The 15,374-nt window shown below is 34.5% G+C and overlaps 1 protein-coding gene across 3 annotated transcripts in view; it reads left to right on the forward strand.

The window, feature by feature from the left end:
* The window catches only part of LOC109049467 (neuropilin-2-like), a 68,957-nt gene that overhangs the window by 22,883 nt on the left and 30,700 nt on the right, over nucleotides 1-15,374 (forward strand). For all 3 annotated transcript variants that reach the window (XM_042743076.1, XM_042743114.1, XM_042743037.1), the window contains exons 4-7: nucleotides 10,497-10,727; nucleotides 11,563-11,718; nucleotides 12,049-12,218; nucleotides 13,497-13,652. In XM_042743076.1, coding sequence (XP_042599010.1) covers nucleotides 10,497-10,727; nucleotides 11,563-11,718; nucleotides 12,049-12,218; nucleotides 13,497-13,652 — 713 coding nt within the window. The remainder of the gene's footprint in view (nucleotides 1-10,496; nucleotides 10,728-11,562; nucleotides 11,719-12,048; nucleotides 12,219-13,496; nucleotides 13,653-15,374) is intronic.

The following is a 15,374-nucleotide window of genomic DNA, read 5'->3' on the forward strand; positions in this document are numbered from 1 at the left end:
CAGGTGCAGGTGTGCCTGCTCAGTTTCCAGGGCGACACTGATGAGAGCTCGGGACACGCGTCACAATATATATATATAAGCATAAGTCTTTTTTAATTTTAAGTTAAGAATGTTTTTTTATACTAATTACAAATAGATTTATAAATAGATTTATGCAAATATTAGGATTCTGCATTTCGAAAAATAAATGAATCATGTTTATCCATTCAGCATGGCAGTATTTCTTAAGAAATACTTGAAACACTTCACATAATCTGTGAAAAGCTGCTTTTAAAAAATGTTTTTTTTTGGTCATTGTTTCTCCAGATGTGGACACAAGGAGCACATTTTCTTTAGCTGTTTTCTTTTGTCACTCAGTGGTCGGGGTGTTTATGTGTGAACTCTCACTCAGTCTCAAATTTTGATTGTTGGTTGATTGAGGCAGGCTGGTTTTTGAGGGTCACGAGTGGCTCAGGTTGATTTTGGAGGCGCTCTTGTTACACTGTTAATCTCGTTAGCGGAATGACCTCCTATAACCTTTAACTCGTGGTTCCAGAAGGTCGCAGCTCCTCCGTCCTGCTGCAAGGCCGTCAGACACGCTGCTGTTTTTTAAATGTTCCCTAAAAGTTTCCGAAACGCTCCCAGACCAATTAAACATCAAGGGAGAAAAGAAAAGAAAATAAACTGAGTTTAGAGGAAAGGCGGGGAGGGGGTGACGCTTAACTCTTTTCATCCTTCCGCGAGCATGCCAGGAATGACCTCTTAATTGGACTCTGATCTCTCGTCTTTGGGGAATTAAAGTTTGGAGTGCATTGGCAATTTGTGCATGAACTTTGGAGCCATTTAGAGCCATCTGTAGGGATTTTACTGTACTAGTACAGGGCATGCTTGCAAGACGTCAGAAAACCTTTTTTGTATATGTTTTGAAAATATTAGGCCTGTTTGTTCATGCAAAAGTTGTTCTGGGTGGTTGCCAGAGAGTTGATATGTGGATGTGGAGTAGTTGCTAGGTATTTTTCATTTAATTTTGTTATTTTTTTTTTTTAAAGTCAAAAGAGATCAAATCTCTATTATTATTATTATTATTATTATTATTATTATTATTATTATTATTATTATTATTATTATTATTATTATTATTATTATTATTATATACATTTGCTTATATATGCATGTATGTTTAATATTATTATATATTACTATTATATTTTAATTACATTTATGGGGTGGTTGCTAGGTATATTTTACAGGCTTAAGTCAAAAGAGGCCACCCCTATTTCTCTCTGATATTGTGGTCTGTAGATACGGCTCAGCTAATTATAAGCAATAGTAATAGTGATATTTGTCTTGGCAAACACCATTAACTAGCAGTACTGCATTCCTTCAAGAACATTGCACTGGCCATCCACTCGTGGGAGTGCAGCAATTAATGTTGTTTTGCAACATTATGATGATTAGACTGGTAACATAAGCACCCTGGCTTCATTATGGCTGATGGGGAAAACAGAGTTATTCTATCTCTAAGCCTTCACCTCACCTCAGTAATTGCTGAAATCATCACCATTGCCCTCAGGTACTGTTACCAGTTGCTAACTCTAGTAGTATGACTCACGTGATAAGCCCACAATCTCATTTTACACTAACCAGAGACAGCCCAAGAACATCTTTTAATAAAGGTATGATATGCTTTTTCTCTTTTGGGATGCTAATATAGCCATGTGTGGGTGGAGCAGAGATGGAGTGGAGAGCATATGTATCTGTCTTGTAAATGTTTTTCTGATCACTTGTCTGTAATTAGCCATTTTTATATTTTTATTATTTATATGTTTATTATGTAGACTTATATACAGATCTTATCTGTTTATAAATTAAATTTAACACATACACACAATATTTAATTATTTCATTAAAATTATATATATATATAGTATATATATATATATATATATATATATATATATATATATTATAAATGTCATATATAAATTAAAATTTAACACACACAATATTATTTATTTAATTAAATTTATATATATATATAAAATAAATTTCATATATTTATACAATATTAAAAATATACATAAATATTTTTTATAAAAAATAATTATGTGAAATATATTATTAATGTTGTTTTTTTATAAATTAAATATTAGCCAAAATAACAAATGCTATTTCATTTATTTGTGTTTCAATATATTTAATAGATTTATGTAAATATTATTACATTTATTATAATATGCAGTACTTATTATCAGAACCAATGACCAACTTGTTTTATTTATTTGTTTGAAATTTCTATGAATTTATTTTATGTTCCCATAATTCTCTGTTGCATCGCAACAATGATAAAATGCAGAGATAAAGCATTAAATACACACCTAATGCACATCCTTTGATATTTTGTTGCTCTAGTGCTATAAAGCTTCCTGTGTGTTACAGGGGAGTGAAAAGAGAAGAATTATGAAATATGTCCATTTTATTCTGACCAAAATCCCCTGAGCACACATAATGTCATAATTATGATTTTCAAACTCATTAGGAACATCCGAGGAGGAGGACATGAAGACAGCATTAGTCTATGTGCGTAAGATCCTCATGTTTTCCAAACACTTCTTTCCATGATAAAGACAAATGACTAACTGTTGCGTTTTCATGTGCCACAGAATAATGGTTGTTTATTTTTTCCAAATTCCAGGTCTTGAGAGTAGTTTAGAAAGTCTGTTTTTACAGGTTTTGAAAGTTATAAAGACTGCCAAAAATGAGAAATTACAAACAACAACAACAATAAAATAAATAAATAAAATAAAATATTTTTTGAGGGACCTGTTGTTTACACAAACTGCTCCAATCACTTGAATTGTGGGAAAGTGGTAGTGTGGGTGAGTCTAAGTGTTTATGTCTGTTTATATGGAGAGGCGTCGCAGAGATAATGATCTCTGGTGAACACTTTCCTCCGATGTATGTTCTCTTATCCAGCACTGGGAGCGAGAACATCAAACCCTCATTTATATTCATGCAGAAATCCCACACTGGTCTCTGGCTGACCCTCGGGTAACATCGAATCTGTTATGTAGATGATCTCTTAGGGCCATTATGGCTGACTAACGCTCCTTGATTTTGTTTTTTTCTGGCCTTTTCCCGTTTGTTTGGCTTAGAGCAACAACATGTTCGAAACCTTCAAAATTTAACAGTGCTGATAAGGCACCTTCAAAAAGTTTACAAAACACAGTTCCAAGTGGATTAGCTCATGCTTTGCTTGGTCATGGACAGAATCTCCACAGACATCTGCAAAATCTCAGCACCTGTCATTCATAAAATTCAGCTCATGCTCTGCGCATTGTTGTAATTTGTTAATGCTCTAGTAGCACTGTAGTTTTTTCAGCTGTAACGATTAGTGGTTACACACTTCGAAGGAGTTTTTGCGAGATAGGAATGAGTAAACCATGTTTTGAGGGTATGGAAGGAGCTGGGAATCAGGTGGGAATATAAATGGACTGGGAATAAGCCTTTGTGGTGCTCCTGACACATTGATATGATTGGATTCACAGCATTGTCTGAATTCAGCATGTGTAGAAGCCATTAAAGGGATAGTTCATCCAAAAATAAAAATTCTTGCATCACTCACTCACCCTCATTTTGCTGCATACCTGTATGGCTTTTTTTCTTCTTCTGAGGAACACAAAATATATTTCATAGAATTGGTTTAACTGGTTTTGTCTATATAGTATAATGGAAGTCAGCGGGGTCCAAAATAACACTGAAGCCATTGATAAAACAATGTTATTATTATCAACCAAACCAAACCAAAACAAAACAAAGCAAAGCAAAGCAAAACAAAGCAAAGCAAAGCAAAGCAAAGCAAAGCAAAACAAAACAAAACAAAACAAAACAAAACAAAACAAAACAAAACAAAAAAGTAAACTAAACTAAACTAAACTAAACTAAACATATTTAATAATAAAATAAAATGAAATATATATATATATATATAAAAAAAACGTTCATTGTATTGACAATAAATCATTGTTATTGCTAACTGAAGCTAAAATAATAATAATAATAATAATAATAATAATAAATATTTTTTTATTAAAATAAAGCTGAAATAAAATATAAATATTTGATGAAAAAAAACTTTAAAATGTGCTAAATAAATAAATTAACTTAACTTTACAAATACAAAATTAAAGGTTGCAGGAGGTCAACTTTAAGTACTGAGTAATTTTAAGTACTAAAATTACTTAAATTGACACAGGCATTGAACAACATGAGGGTGAGTAAATGACGACAGAATTTAAATTTTTAAGTGAACTACCCCTCTATATATACGGCTCAAGTTTGAATCTTTCTGCAAAGTTGTTTTAAACTTTGACCTTTGAATGGTCATGTATGACCTAATGGGTCTGTCAAAACCCATCAATCCCTAAAACCCCCTGTTCTTCTGCTCCCCGTCCCTTTTGCTGCCCTGTTTCTCTGCCCCAGTTTAGTCATTCCAGATTGTTACCCTCAGTGGCATGTGCAACACAACAACCCCTCCTGCCCCAGTCACATGACTGTAATGCTGTTGCCAGGGTTACTGCGGAAGACTTCCTGCCAAGCAGCCTTCAGGCCCACCAATGCTGCCGTCTTCTGAGTGCACACTCTTAAGAAAGTGCTAGAAGAACCGATTAGGTCCATAGTTCTCTGTCGCTCTGGGTAACATCAGTGCCGCCCCCCACCTGTGGTGGAGAAGTGGTCTAGAGGCTATCCTGGTTGGCCAGTGGAATTTACTGCCACTTTAATAGTTGCTTTGAATCTGGTCAGATGCCGCCTGTCTCGCAGTCTCACTTCCTCTACTCCTATAAAACATCCCATTTAAAACCTTCAGCTCTAACTACCTCTTCTTAAAGCTGCTAAACCCAAAGGAAAGAAACAGCTTTCTTCTAGCTAGGATTGAGATTAAATGGATAGCAAATGGATGGATGTTCATTTTTGAAATCTCAATAATGCAACAAATTTGCTTAGATATTGCACACACCTATATACCTTGAAGAAATTGACTATTTATCTCAAAATTTTGACTCTTTTTCTAATTATGACTTAGTATATCACTATTTAAATTTTTTTATCTGACATCTAATGTTTTTAACTTTTTTATCTCATGCTTTTTAGGTCATAAATTTGATTTTTTATGTATTTAAAACTTGATTTTATCTGGTAATTATGACTTAGTATCTTATATTTTCAACTTTTAATCTCATTATGGCCTTTTATCCCAATTTTGACTCCTTATCTAATTATGATTTAGTATCTAACAATTTCAACTTTGATCTCAAAATTATAATTTAGTATTATTCAGTCTTAATTATAACTTTTAAAATCTTATTTTGATGTTTTATGTCAGAATTATGTCACAATTTGAACTTTTTATTTACATTTTTGTTTATTTATTTTTGTTAAATAATTTGTGTATTTGTGTTGTCTTTTTCATAATTTTAGAGACTCTAATCCATGACCCTAAACTTTTAATTGGTAGTGTATTATAATAATTACATTTTTGCCCACTATATAGTGTCAGATATTGTGTCAGATACCTTTACTGAACTGGTGGCAGCTGTAAAACATCATCTTCAACTATGTTTGACATGTTCTCTACTGATGCAAGTGTTGTTCTCAATATTACTTGCATCTCAAATGTAGATCCCAAATGCAGATTTGAGTCTTAAACTAGCTTAATAAGAGTCCCTGTGCAGCGCTTTTCAATCGTTAATACAGATAATCTATTAATAAAATTGTTTAATCCTACAAAACTCTACAGCAGACCATAATAAACCATAACCAATCTTCTGGGAAGATGTTTCAATTGTTATTTGTTAAAAAATCAGTGTCATTCACTCTACATAGTAGAATTCAAATTTTCTATTTATTCGTTCAGTTTAAAAGTTAGATGCATGTTATTTTTATTGTGAATTGAAGTCCTGGGCGTGGATGAAAGACGTCATCAGAGTGTCATCTCAATTGACTGGTGAAAGCGAGTGAATAATGCAGTGAGTGAACACACACTTTGTTGTCCCATGAGAGGTCAGATAGAGGGAATAAAATGAAGTAGGCAGCAGAACGGGGAAATCCCTCGCACATTTGAGCATTAGCGCTCACGCCACCCGAGTTTCTGCCCAGCAACTAACCCTTTCATTGCCACGCCTCCTCCATTACCGTACGGTCAACTGTAGTGACAGGCAGGCCACAGACACTGTACCGCAGCGGGAGGCATGTCCCGAGGAGGAGGAAGAGTCTGTTTTTGGTGTGTTCATAAGCATGAACTAATCAGCAGTAAGGGTGGGCACTCATGCATGCATGCTCCCCGTCACTGTGTTTTACACACACACACACACACACACACACACACACACACAATACACTCATGCAGTGGCGGTATGCATGGCAGGGTTGAGTGTGCGGGGCAGCCGGCCAAGTGGAAGCGCAATAGTAGCAGACTTTGACGGGATGACCCATTGCTAGAGGAGACTAAGAACCACTATGTGAAGAACTTTATTTAGAACAAACACAAACACAGACACAAACCTCTACCAAACACAATGGCAGAGTGAGTTATGCATGTGACTCACAGTATTTATTCCTGGCCTGTATCATACCCTGCTCCTTATACTTTTCCCCCTTAAATGTTTCTGTCTCTTTTCTGTTTTTTTCTGTCATAAAGAAAAATAAATTGGTTAAATAAGATTGTTCATCATGCTATTTAAACACTGCTCCAATGTGCATGATCATATTATCAGAGTAAACTGTTCAAAAACCTTTGTAATACTATCAGATGTTCTTGTAAGTGTAGGGGAATTTGGCCTTATTAATTCTTATTTCAGTTTTAGTTATTTTAGTATATGAATTTAATCTAAATGAAAATGAGAAATTTTGCCACGGTAGCTAGATTTTGTTTTACTTTTATTTTTAGTTAGTTGTTTAGATACAGTATATATACATATATAATTAAAAACAATATGTAAATATATTTAAAGTATACATATTTATTTCAATATATATTAATAATATGAAAATAATTTCAAAATTGTATTAATTTTGTATTGTAAATATATATGACATATACATATGATAATTATATACATAATTATGATTTTTCATATAAGTCAAAGAACATTTACTATATCATAATCACAGGTAGAATTTAATTCAAAGCAAATTTAGACAGATGAGTCTAATCATATATATAAATCATGACTTACATATACACAAAATATAAAACCAAAATGTTTTGCATTAAGATTAACTACAATTTTTTTTTTTTTTTTTCAGTAAAGTGTTTAGTAATTTAAGAAAATTGATTAGTCTAATTTTTATTAGTATTTTTTATATATATATAATATATATATATATATATATATATATATATATATATATATATATATATTATACTATATATATATATATATATATATATATATATATATATATAGTACAATTATATTATATATATATTATATGATTTACCCTGATCGCTAGATATTGATATCAGTCATTCAAAAACCCATATCCTATTTTGTTTAATCTTGTGGCCTAAAGGACAAAACATGGCTTTACCTTACCTCATTCGTCCCTATGCTCTTCTTTTAGTCATTTTGCATTGTATTTTCAGCAAATTATGCAAATGTATCTTGATTAAAGTGCTTTCTTTGTGTAATATGGAGGTGTGGTGCTACCCTCCTCCACACAAGCAGAAGCAGTGCTATTTACATCACTGTGTGTGGGAGAGCGAAGGTAGCGTTTGAAAAGCAGGAAGGCTTGTGTGTATGTGTGTTTTCTGTGTGTGTGTGTGTGTGTGTGTGTGTGTGTGTGTGTGTGTGTGTGTGTGTGCGTCATTTTTGCTTTCTTTCCTACTCCTTGTGTGGCTTCCTGGGGTTTTTGTCTGTGCTCAAGTGAGCATGTGTATCCAACACATACATTTACCGCGGTACCAGCCGTCACTCACAAGTGTGTTGAGTGTCACAAACACACTGGAACCTGCTGTTCATTTGGCCTGGAGTTGCACAGGTCCGCTGCTCCTCATTAGGCACAACGAGACACTGACCTCTTGACAGCCGCCACAAGTACCTATAAGCCCTGTCTCTTCTTTTTATAGAATTCTGGGTAATTTGCTGCCCTCCACACAGGAAATGGTGTCGGTTAAATGGTGTCACTGGTGCAAGACCACAAGTAATTTTGAATGGTTTTATCTGATTGTTGTGGCTGAGTTAGACTGGAGCCAGTCTCAGAGCTCCTTAAGGGACAGTTTACTAACAAAAGACAATCGTGTCATCATTTGCTCAAAAAATGATGTCATCCTCATGTAATTCCAAACCTGTAGGACTTTCTTCCCTCTGTACATCATAAACTGACAGGCTAGAGAGGATGGTTCGTGTACTTTTGCATCCATTCATTTTTCATTTTTTAAACCAGAAATGAAATACGGAAAATGTGTTTTTTTCTTTAATGGTTCAAACACTGATGAATAGAATAAGCAGACCCAAACTAATTCTCATTATACAAAATTCATATTTCATTAAAAACAGTAAAAATTATATAAAGCTTGTTTTTTAATGTATATAAATGCTAAATTTAATTTCTAGCGTTTTTAGCTTCTCTCATACGCTGTAAGCACCCTCTCGCGCTGTTGTTTTGGGTACTAGTGACATGTTGCTTTTTGAATAATTTTTTATTTGATATTTTTATGATTTTGATCATTTTTCACACCAAAAAACTTACTCATTACATATTTCTTTGCAATTAACTGTTTTAGGGCCGGATCTATAGGAGTACTAGAGAGAAAGAAAAAAAAAAAAAGCAAGAGAACATCAGTTGAAGCTGTAGAAATAGGAAAGTGTCGAAACATATTTTCCAAACTCTCCAATGTGTATTTGTGTTTCAATTTGCAATGTGTTTTTATAGCACTAATCAATGCAGCCAATCACCAACATTTTCTATTGATTTCATGAATAAGAGATTCATTGTGCATTGTGTGGAGCTTCACCAATTATAACAGAACTTTATGAGATAGCGATAAACTGAAATAAGTGACACCTTTTATTTATTATTAAAGGAGTGCTCTTTGCAGGCTTTCTTGCGGGAATTTGAATAAGTTTGGTTTTTCATGATGCTAAGAGGACCAGTTACTGCGGCAATTTAATGTGGATGTCATGGACAGGGCAAAAATATGTCAAAATAGATGTAGGCCACCATTAAAACTAGAGCACCCTCAATGATTTCAGAAACACCCTCAGTGATTTGATTCTGGAATCTGGCCTGCCTGTATCTGGAGAAGTATAAAAAATTATAATTTTATATATTTATATATTATATTTATATATTTACCCCATAAATGAAAGCCTCATGTGTAGCGTATTCTAATCCCTAAATATGGCTCTGGTTCCTCCTTGATCTTTTATCCAGTTACGCTGTTAGCACCTTGTATAGGTTTGTCTCTACCATGTTTGAGAGCAAGGCATGATGGGTGGCACATTTACTCAAATTGAGCACCGTGCATAATCTGTATACTTTACAAACTGAGTACATCTTTTGCCATCCACTTAGTCTTGTTTGTTTTGTTTAATCTCTCTTTGTCTCTTTCGCTCCCCTCCGCCTCATATTTACACTTGTTTTCGCTGCATCTCTTCCGATTTGCATTCAGACGGTGTGCCAAGCACGTTGGCATCGCGAGCAGGGGAGTGGAGAGGTTGAACAGCAGTTTGAAATGTGAATTAGAGGGGGAGAGGGGCGTGCGAGAGCTCTCCGTGGCCAGGAATCAGTAACCACGCTTACATTTTATGACATTCTCTCGCTCGAGTGTGTCTGGTAAACACATGCACAGAATACAGCACCATATCACACCGCTGAACAAGAGTAGCAACGTTCACCAGAATATCCCGGAAGGTTTACGAGTGGATGAGGAATTGCTTACTTAGGGAAATGTGTCTCTTTGACAAAAACACACACGTTTACAACAAATATGTTCATTTAACAAACTGAATTTATTCAATAATTTTAAGCTGAAGGTCCCTTACACAAAGAAAACATATTTCCTTATGTATTAAACTGTTTAATGTATTTTGAAAATATACAGATTAGTATATTGTGTTAATACATTACAACATATAGAACAATACTTAGGAATTGTTCATTTGAATAATATGAGACACTGAGCACTCAATCCATAAAGTTATAAATGTCAAATAGAATTTTCCACCCATGATGTTCATATGTATCAATATATAGCAATACATGGGCCATACATATATTGAAAAATATAATCACTAGCTTCCCATATGAAAAAAATATTATTATATATATATATATTTTTTATAAATAATGAAATGATATAATGAAATGATTTTTATTTTCTGAAGAAAAAAAGGGGTCTGTCTTCCCATCCAAATCTTCACGCTCTAATGCTATAATATAAGCGCCACTAATTAATTACAGTCTGTCATGTTATCTTAATCCACATTTCTCTTGTGTTTCTGTTTGTTCTGCAGGAGCTGAGCACTGTTTCCGTAATTTCAGTGCTCCAACCGGAGTGATCGAGTCTCCTGGTTTCCCTGACAAGTACCCTCATAATTTGGAGTGCTCCTTCATCATCATCCCTCCTCCTCAGACGGAGGTCACACTCACCTTCCAGACCTTTGACCTGGAAAATGACCCTTTGCTTTTGGGGGAAGGAGAATGCAAGTATGACTGGCTGGATGTTTGGGACGGCCTGCCACAAGGTTAGTGTTGGTATTTTATTCATATATATACTGGACACATTATCAAAAGTGACAGTAAAGACATTTATACTTACAAAAGATTTCTGAAACATAATTACATGAGTATCCTAAAAAAATTATCAATGGTTTCCAACATATGAAGCAACACAGCTGTTTTAAACATTGATAAAAAGAAATGTTTCTTGAGCAGTAAAATAAGCATACTAGAAGGATCATGTGACATTGAAACTAGAGTGATGATGCATAAAATTCAGCTTTGCATCACAGGAATAAATCACTTTTTAAAATATATTCAATTAGAAAACAGTTATTGTAAACTGTAATAATATTTCACAATTTATTTTACTTTTTTTAGTGTATTTTTCAATATTTTAAATGTATTCTTGGTGAGAGACTTCTTTCAAAAACATTTTTAAATCTTACCGACCTAAGATTTATTTATTTTTTTTATTTATTTTTTTTCATTTTTCCTCTCATATCTTTTATCAAGTCGCACAAATAGTGTGTTGAAGATAGTGTTCATAGTGAACATCTCAACTACTCACACAATAACCCAAATTTCATCACTTCCCATCTCACACACTATCAGTCTGGGATCAAACTCAGCTCTTGTTGTGCTGACATCCCGGGATCACAGGAGCAAGGGAGAGGGACAATAAATCAGGAATAAGTAGGAGAGAAATCAGAGGAATACTATGAGGAAAGCTCATAATCCATGGATCTGAGGGAATTTGAGGCACGCGATGCCTCAGCAGATCCACTTCACACTAAGATACGCTCCTAGCCTCTCTAACTGATCTCAAATCAGTTCTTTTTCCCCCTCTCTTGTGTTCAGTGGGACCCCTGATCGGACGATACTGTGGGACGAAGATCCCCCCAGAGATCCAGTCTTCCACAGGTCTTCTGTCGCTTTCCTTCCACACTGACATGGCTGTGGCCAAAGATGGTTTCTCTGCCCGCTTTAACATGACTCACAAGGAAATTAGCGACAGTAAGTATAATTTTTATAGCTAAAGTATATCATTTTCTGATCATGTCCGTTGTCTAACCCAGCAACTAAAAGTAAACACTGTGATACAAATCACTGTTCTGTTTGTTTGAGCCCAACTTAACTACATTAGACCAACGTTGTGAGCTTGTTTGTAAGCTAAATATATAAATATAAATAATTTTATTTATTTAAAAATGTAAATTAAATCATTTGAAAAATATATAACAAATATATTTAAATAATAAATAAATATAATAATAATAAAAAAAATAAAAAGTGAATGTTTTTAGTTTGAATTAATATATTTTTTTCTCTCACTCTCTCATTTAGCATTTCACTGTAGCAATGCATTTGGAATGGAGTCTGGTAAGATATCTGATGATCAGATTTCGGCCTCCACCTCATTTTATGATGGTCGCTGGCAGCCCCGTCAGGCTCGTCTGAACAACGAGGACAATGCCTGGACGCCCAGTGAGGACAGCAACAAGGAATACATACAGGTGAGCTAATCACACACTAGAACTTATTGGTGCATTTGGCATACATGCAACATTTCATTAGAAAAAAAGGATGTGTAGTGATGGAATTGGTATAATTCACAAAATATTAGCAATAACAATTTCAGTATAAATTGTTCAGAAACCATTTTTATATAAAGTGTTATACTGACTTAATGGGTTTTCAAATGATTTACTGTACAAAGATATTTGTTCGGTTTGTGTTTTCAGAATGAGGCTCATTATGTTGTCATATGTCATATCAAAATTACTGTCACTTTTCAATTTAATGCATCCTTGCTGAATAAAAGTATAAGTTTCTTAATTTCACCTGTAAATATGTCATATTATAAATGAAAAACGGGTTGCAAACATGTTTCTGTTGACTTTAAGATGTAACCTTACTTTATAGCGATTCGTCCCTCACAATCTCATTTTCATATGCTTCACATTAAATATGCCATTTACCCTGTCCTTGATTCGTTCCCTTTAATCCACTGGGATTTTGAATCGCTCTCTCTCTCACACACACACACACACACACACATATACACATTTGGTATATTCCTACACACCACTTCATTTTTTGAAGTTTTTTCTACACTCTATATAGAGCTTTTTTTTTTTGCGTGTGAGTATGCGCCTTTTATTTTGTGTTGTTTTTTTTTTGTGTTGGTGCAGACCTTTGATGCACGGAAGGTTGTTGTGATGCTAACTGCTCTATGATGGATGAGGACAGTCTTGAAAAATCCGTAGTTAGCAACCTTCTCCAGTGCTATTGATTTCTGAGTATGTAGCATCCCTCCCCCACACCCCTCACCTGCAACCAAATGCATAGAATCCAGATAGCATGAGGGTCTGGGTGCCTTTCCTTCTTATATTTGACAGATGAGCATGTGTTGAGGTCAGGAAGTTTTAATTAGACCAGTGATACATTGCTTTGTTGAATTCTACTTTTATTGCAAATTGCTTGAATGCTGAATTCAAGTTTCATTCTGAATTATGATTGGTAAGTACGGTTTACTGTGGTAAAATCACTGTTGAGGGGGTTATTGCTTTAAAATAGCAACCTTGTTTTTTCAATCACAGATATAGCATCACTAGGAGAGTAAATTTGTTTTCTATACACGTTCAAAATAGATTTATAAACTGTAAAGGAACTGTTCTTTACTCATATCAGAAATGCTTATTGATCGGCTGAAAGAGGGAATTTGGTCAGGTCAGTAGGGCAATGTTATAGCTTCCTGATTCCTACTTTAATCGATCACAATCTTTTTCCAGGTGGATCTTCATTTCCTCAAGGTTCTGACCGGGATCGCTACCCAAGGAGCCATTTCCAAGGAGACCCTTAAGTCCTACTACGTCACCACCTTCAAACTGGAAGTCAGCACTAATGGAGAGGACTGGATGATCTATCGGCACGGCAAAAACCATAAGGCAAGAACCATGCAATGTGTTTGTGTTCACTATGTCTTTACAACTGTCAAAAAGACCAGTACAACTATACCATACAACTATAACTACAATAAAATAGTTAATTTGTAGTAACGACACCCAAAGAGCAGAGACTGGATTCACAAAAATCTTCATTCATTATTATTGAATTCATTCATTCATCCATCCATTCATTCATAAATAAATAAATACATACATAATATATAATATATTAGGATATATTATATACAGTATATAAGGATATCCTAATATATTAGGATAAATTATGCGAAGTCTGGAAGAATACTCAAGATTTTTTTCTTGAATATACTTTTTATTGATACATTTATCTATGATTTTTTATTGCTTTGAATTGCATTTCATTATTTTCTTAAGAACAGCCTAATATTAGTCTTAAGGTCCTTGCACACTGAAATTCTCGTATGTGTTTTTTCTTATTTGTCATCCTAAAAATTTGTCACGCACAGAAACCTTGCACACTGAGTCCGATAAATGTTAATTATCCTGTTGCAGTGAGGATGATTTTGTTGTCCTCTCTCTTTTTAAAAAGAGAAAAAGAAAGATGAAATATTGTTTCCATCCAATCCTGAGATTGTGTAGAGAGGAAGGAGAGTTCGCTGCAGGATTATCCCGAGCGATTCAAAGTTTACTTCAGGATGTCAGTGGCTCAGTTTGATGCTTTGCTAGCGATACTGGAGCCACATATAAAAAAAAAAAGGAGAAGCAATTTCCAACAACTGTTTTCCAAGCTGTTCCACAATCATCTGCCACAATCTGTGAATACAATCAATCATCTGCTACAATCTGTCTTTATATTCTGCACTTTGTTTGTCATACAGTGCTTTGTGCTGCGAGACAAAGTGGATCGACTTGTCAGACGCTATTCTGCATTTCTGGTTCACCATTCTGGTTCTCTTGTATGGTGGATCTGAATTGTCAAAACACCAGATTTTTTTATGACAGATGAAATTTTCACAGACAGTGTGTAAACGTGATTTGACACAACGTGAGGTCATATTTAGTTTTTAACATGCAAAAATTTCGGTAAGAATTTCGAACTCAGTGTGCAAGGACCTTTAGGGAAAAAAAGCCTACTCTTGAAGTTCCCTTGTCTAATACAACAAATTCAATGCACTGGCAAATATTTACGGTGTATGTATTCATGATGTATCCATGTATGTAGAATATTAGATAATTATGAGCTATAACTATAGTAACTGTGAGCATTGTTTAGGTTTGTGTATGTATGGACAAAGAAGAACTACATATTATCCTAATAATAGCTTAATTTTACCACCATGCCTTCCTAAATCATCAGACCTTTGTTTTCACTAAACATATGTACTTAAATGGATTATTCTAATGAAATCAGAGACTAAATAATCCATTTTAGCACAAATCTATTGAATTGATGTAAGCTGCTGTAGGAGGAGTTGAGCATTTGGAGAAAGAAGTAACTCAAGTTCCAGGAGGACTTTGCTGGTCTGAACAGAGAAAGTGACATGGGAACAGGTTGAGAGATGGTTATCTGGTGGTGGAGAACAATGAGGCCCTTTTTGCACCCTTATCTCTCTGGCCGTTACTAATGCCTGTGAGCTACTTGCTGTAAACACACCTGCGTGACCGGTCACACCTGGACCAGCGTGGGATATGCTGATACGTGTTTGTACATTATCGGAATTCAGGGTTTTGACCCCTTCGAAG

Source organism: Cyprinus carpio, chromosome A1 (assembly GCF_018340385.1).
Source record: "Cyprinus carpio isolate SPL01 chromosome A1, ASM1834038v1, whole genome shotgun sequence".
NCBI classification, from domain to species: domain Eukaryota; kingdom Metazoa; phylum Chordata; class Actinopteri; order Cypriniformes; family Cyprinidae; genus Cyprinus; species Cyprinus carpio.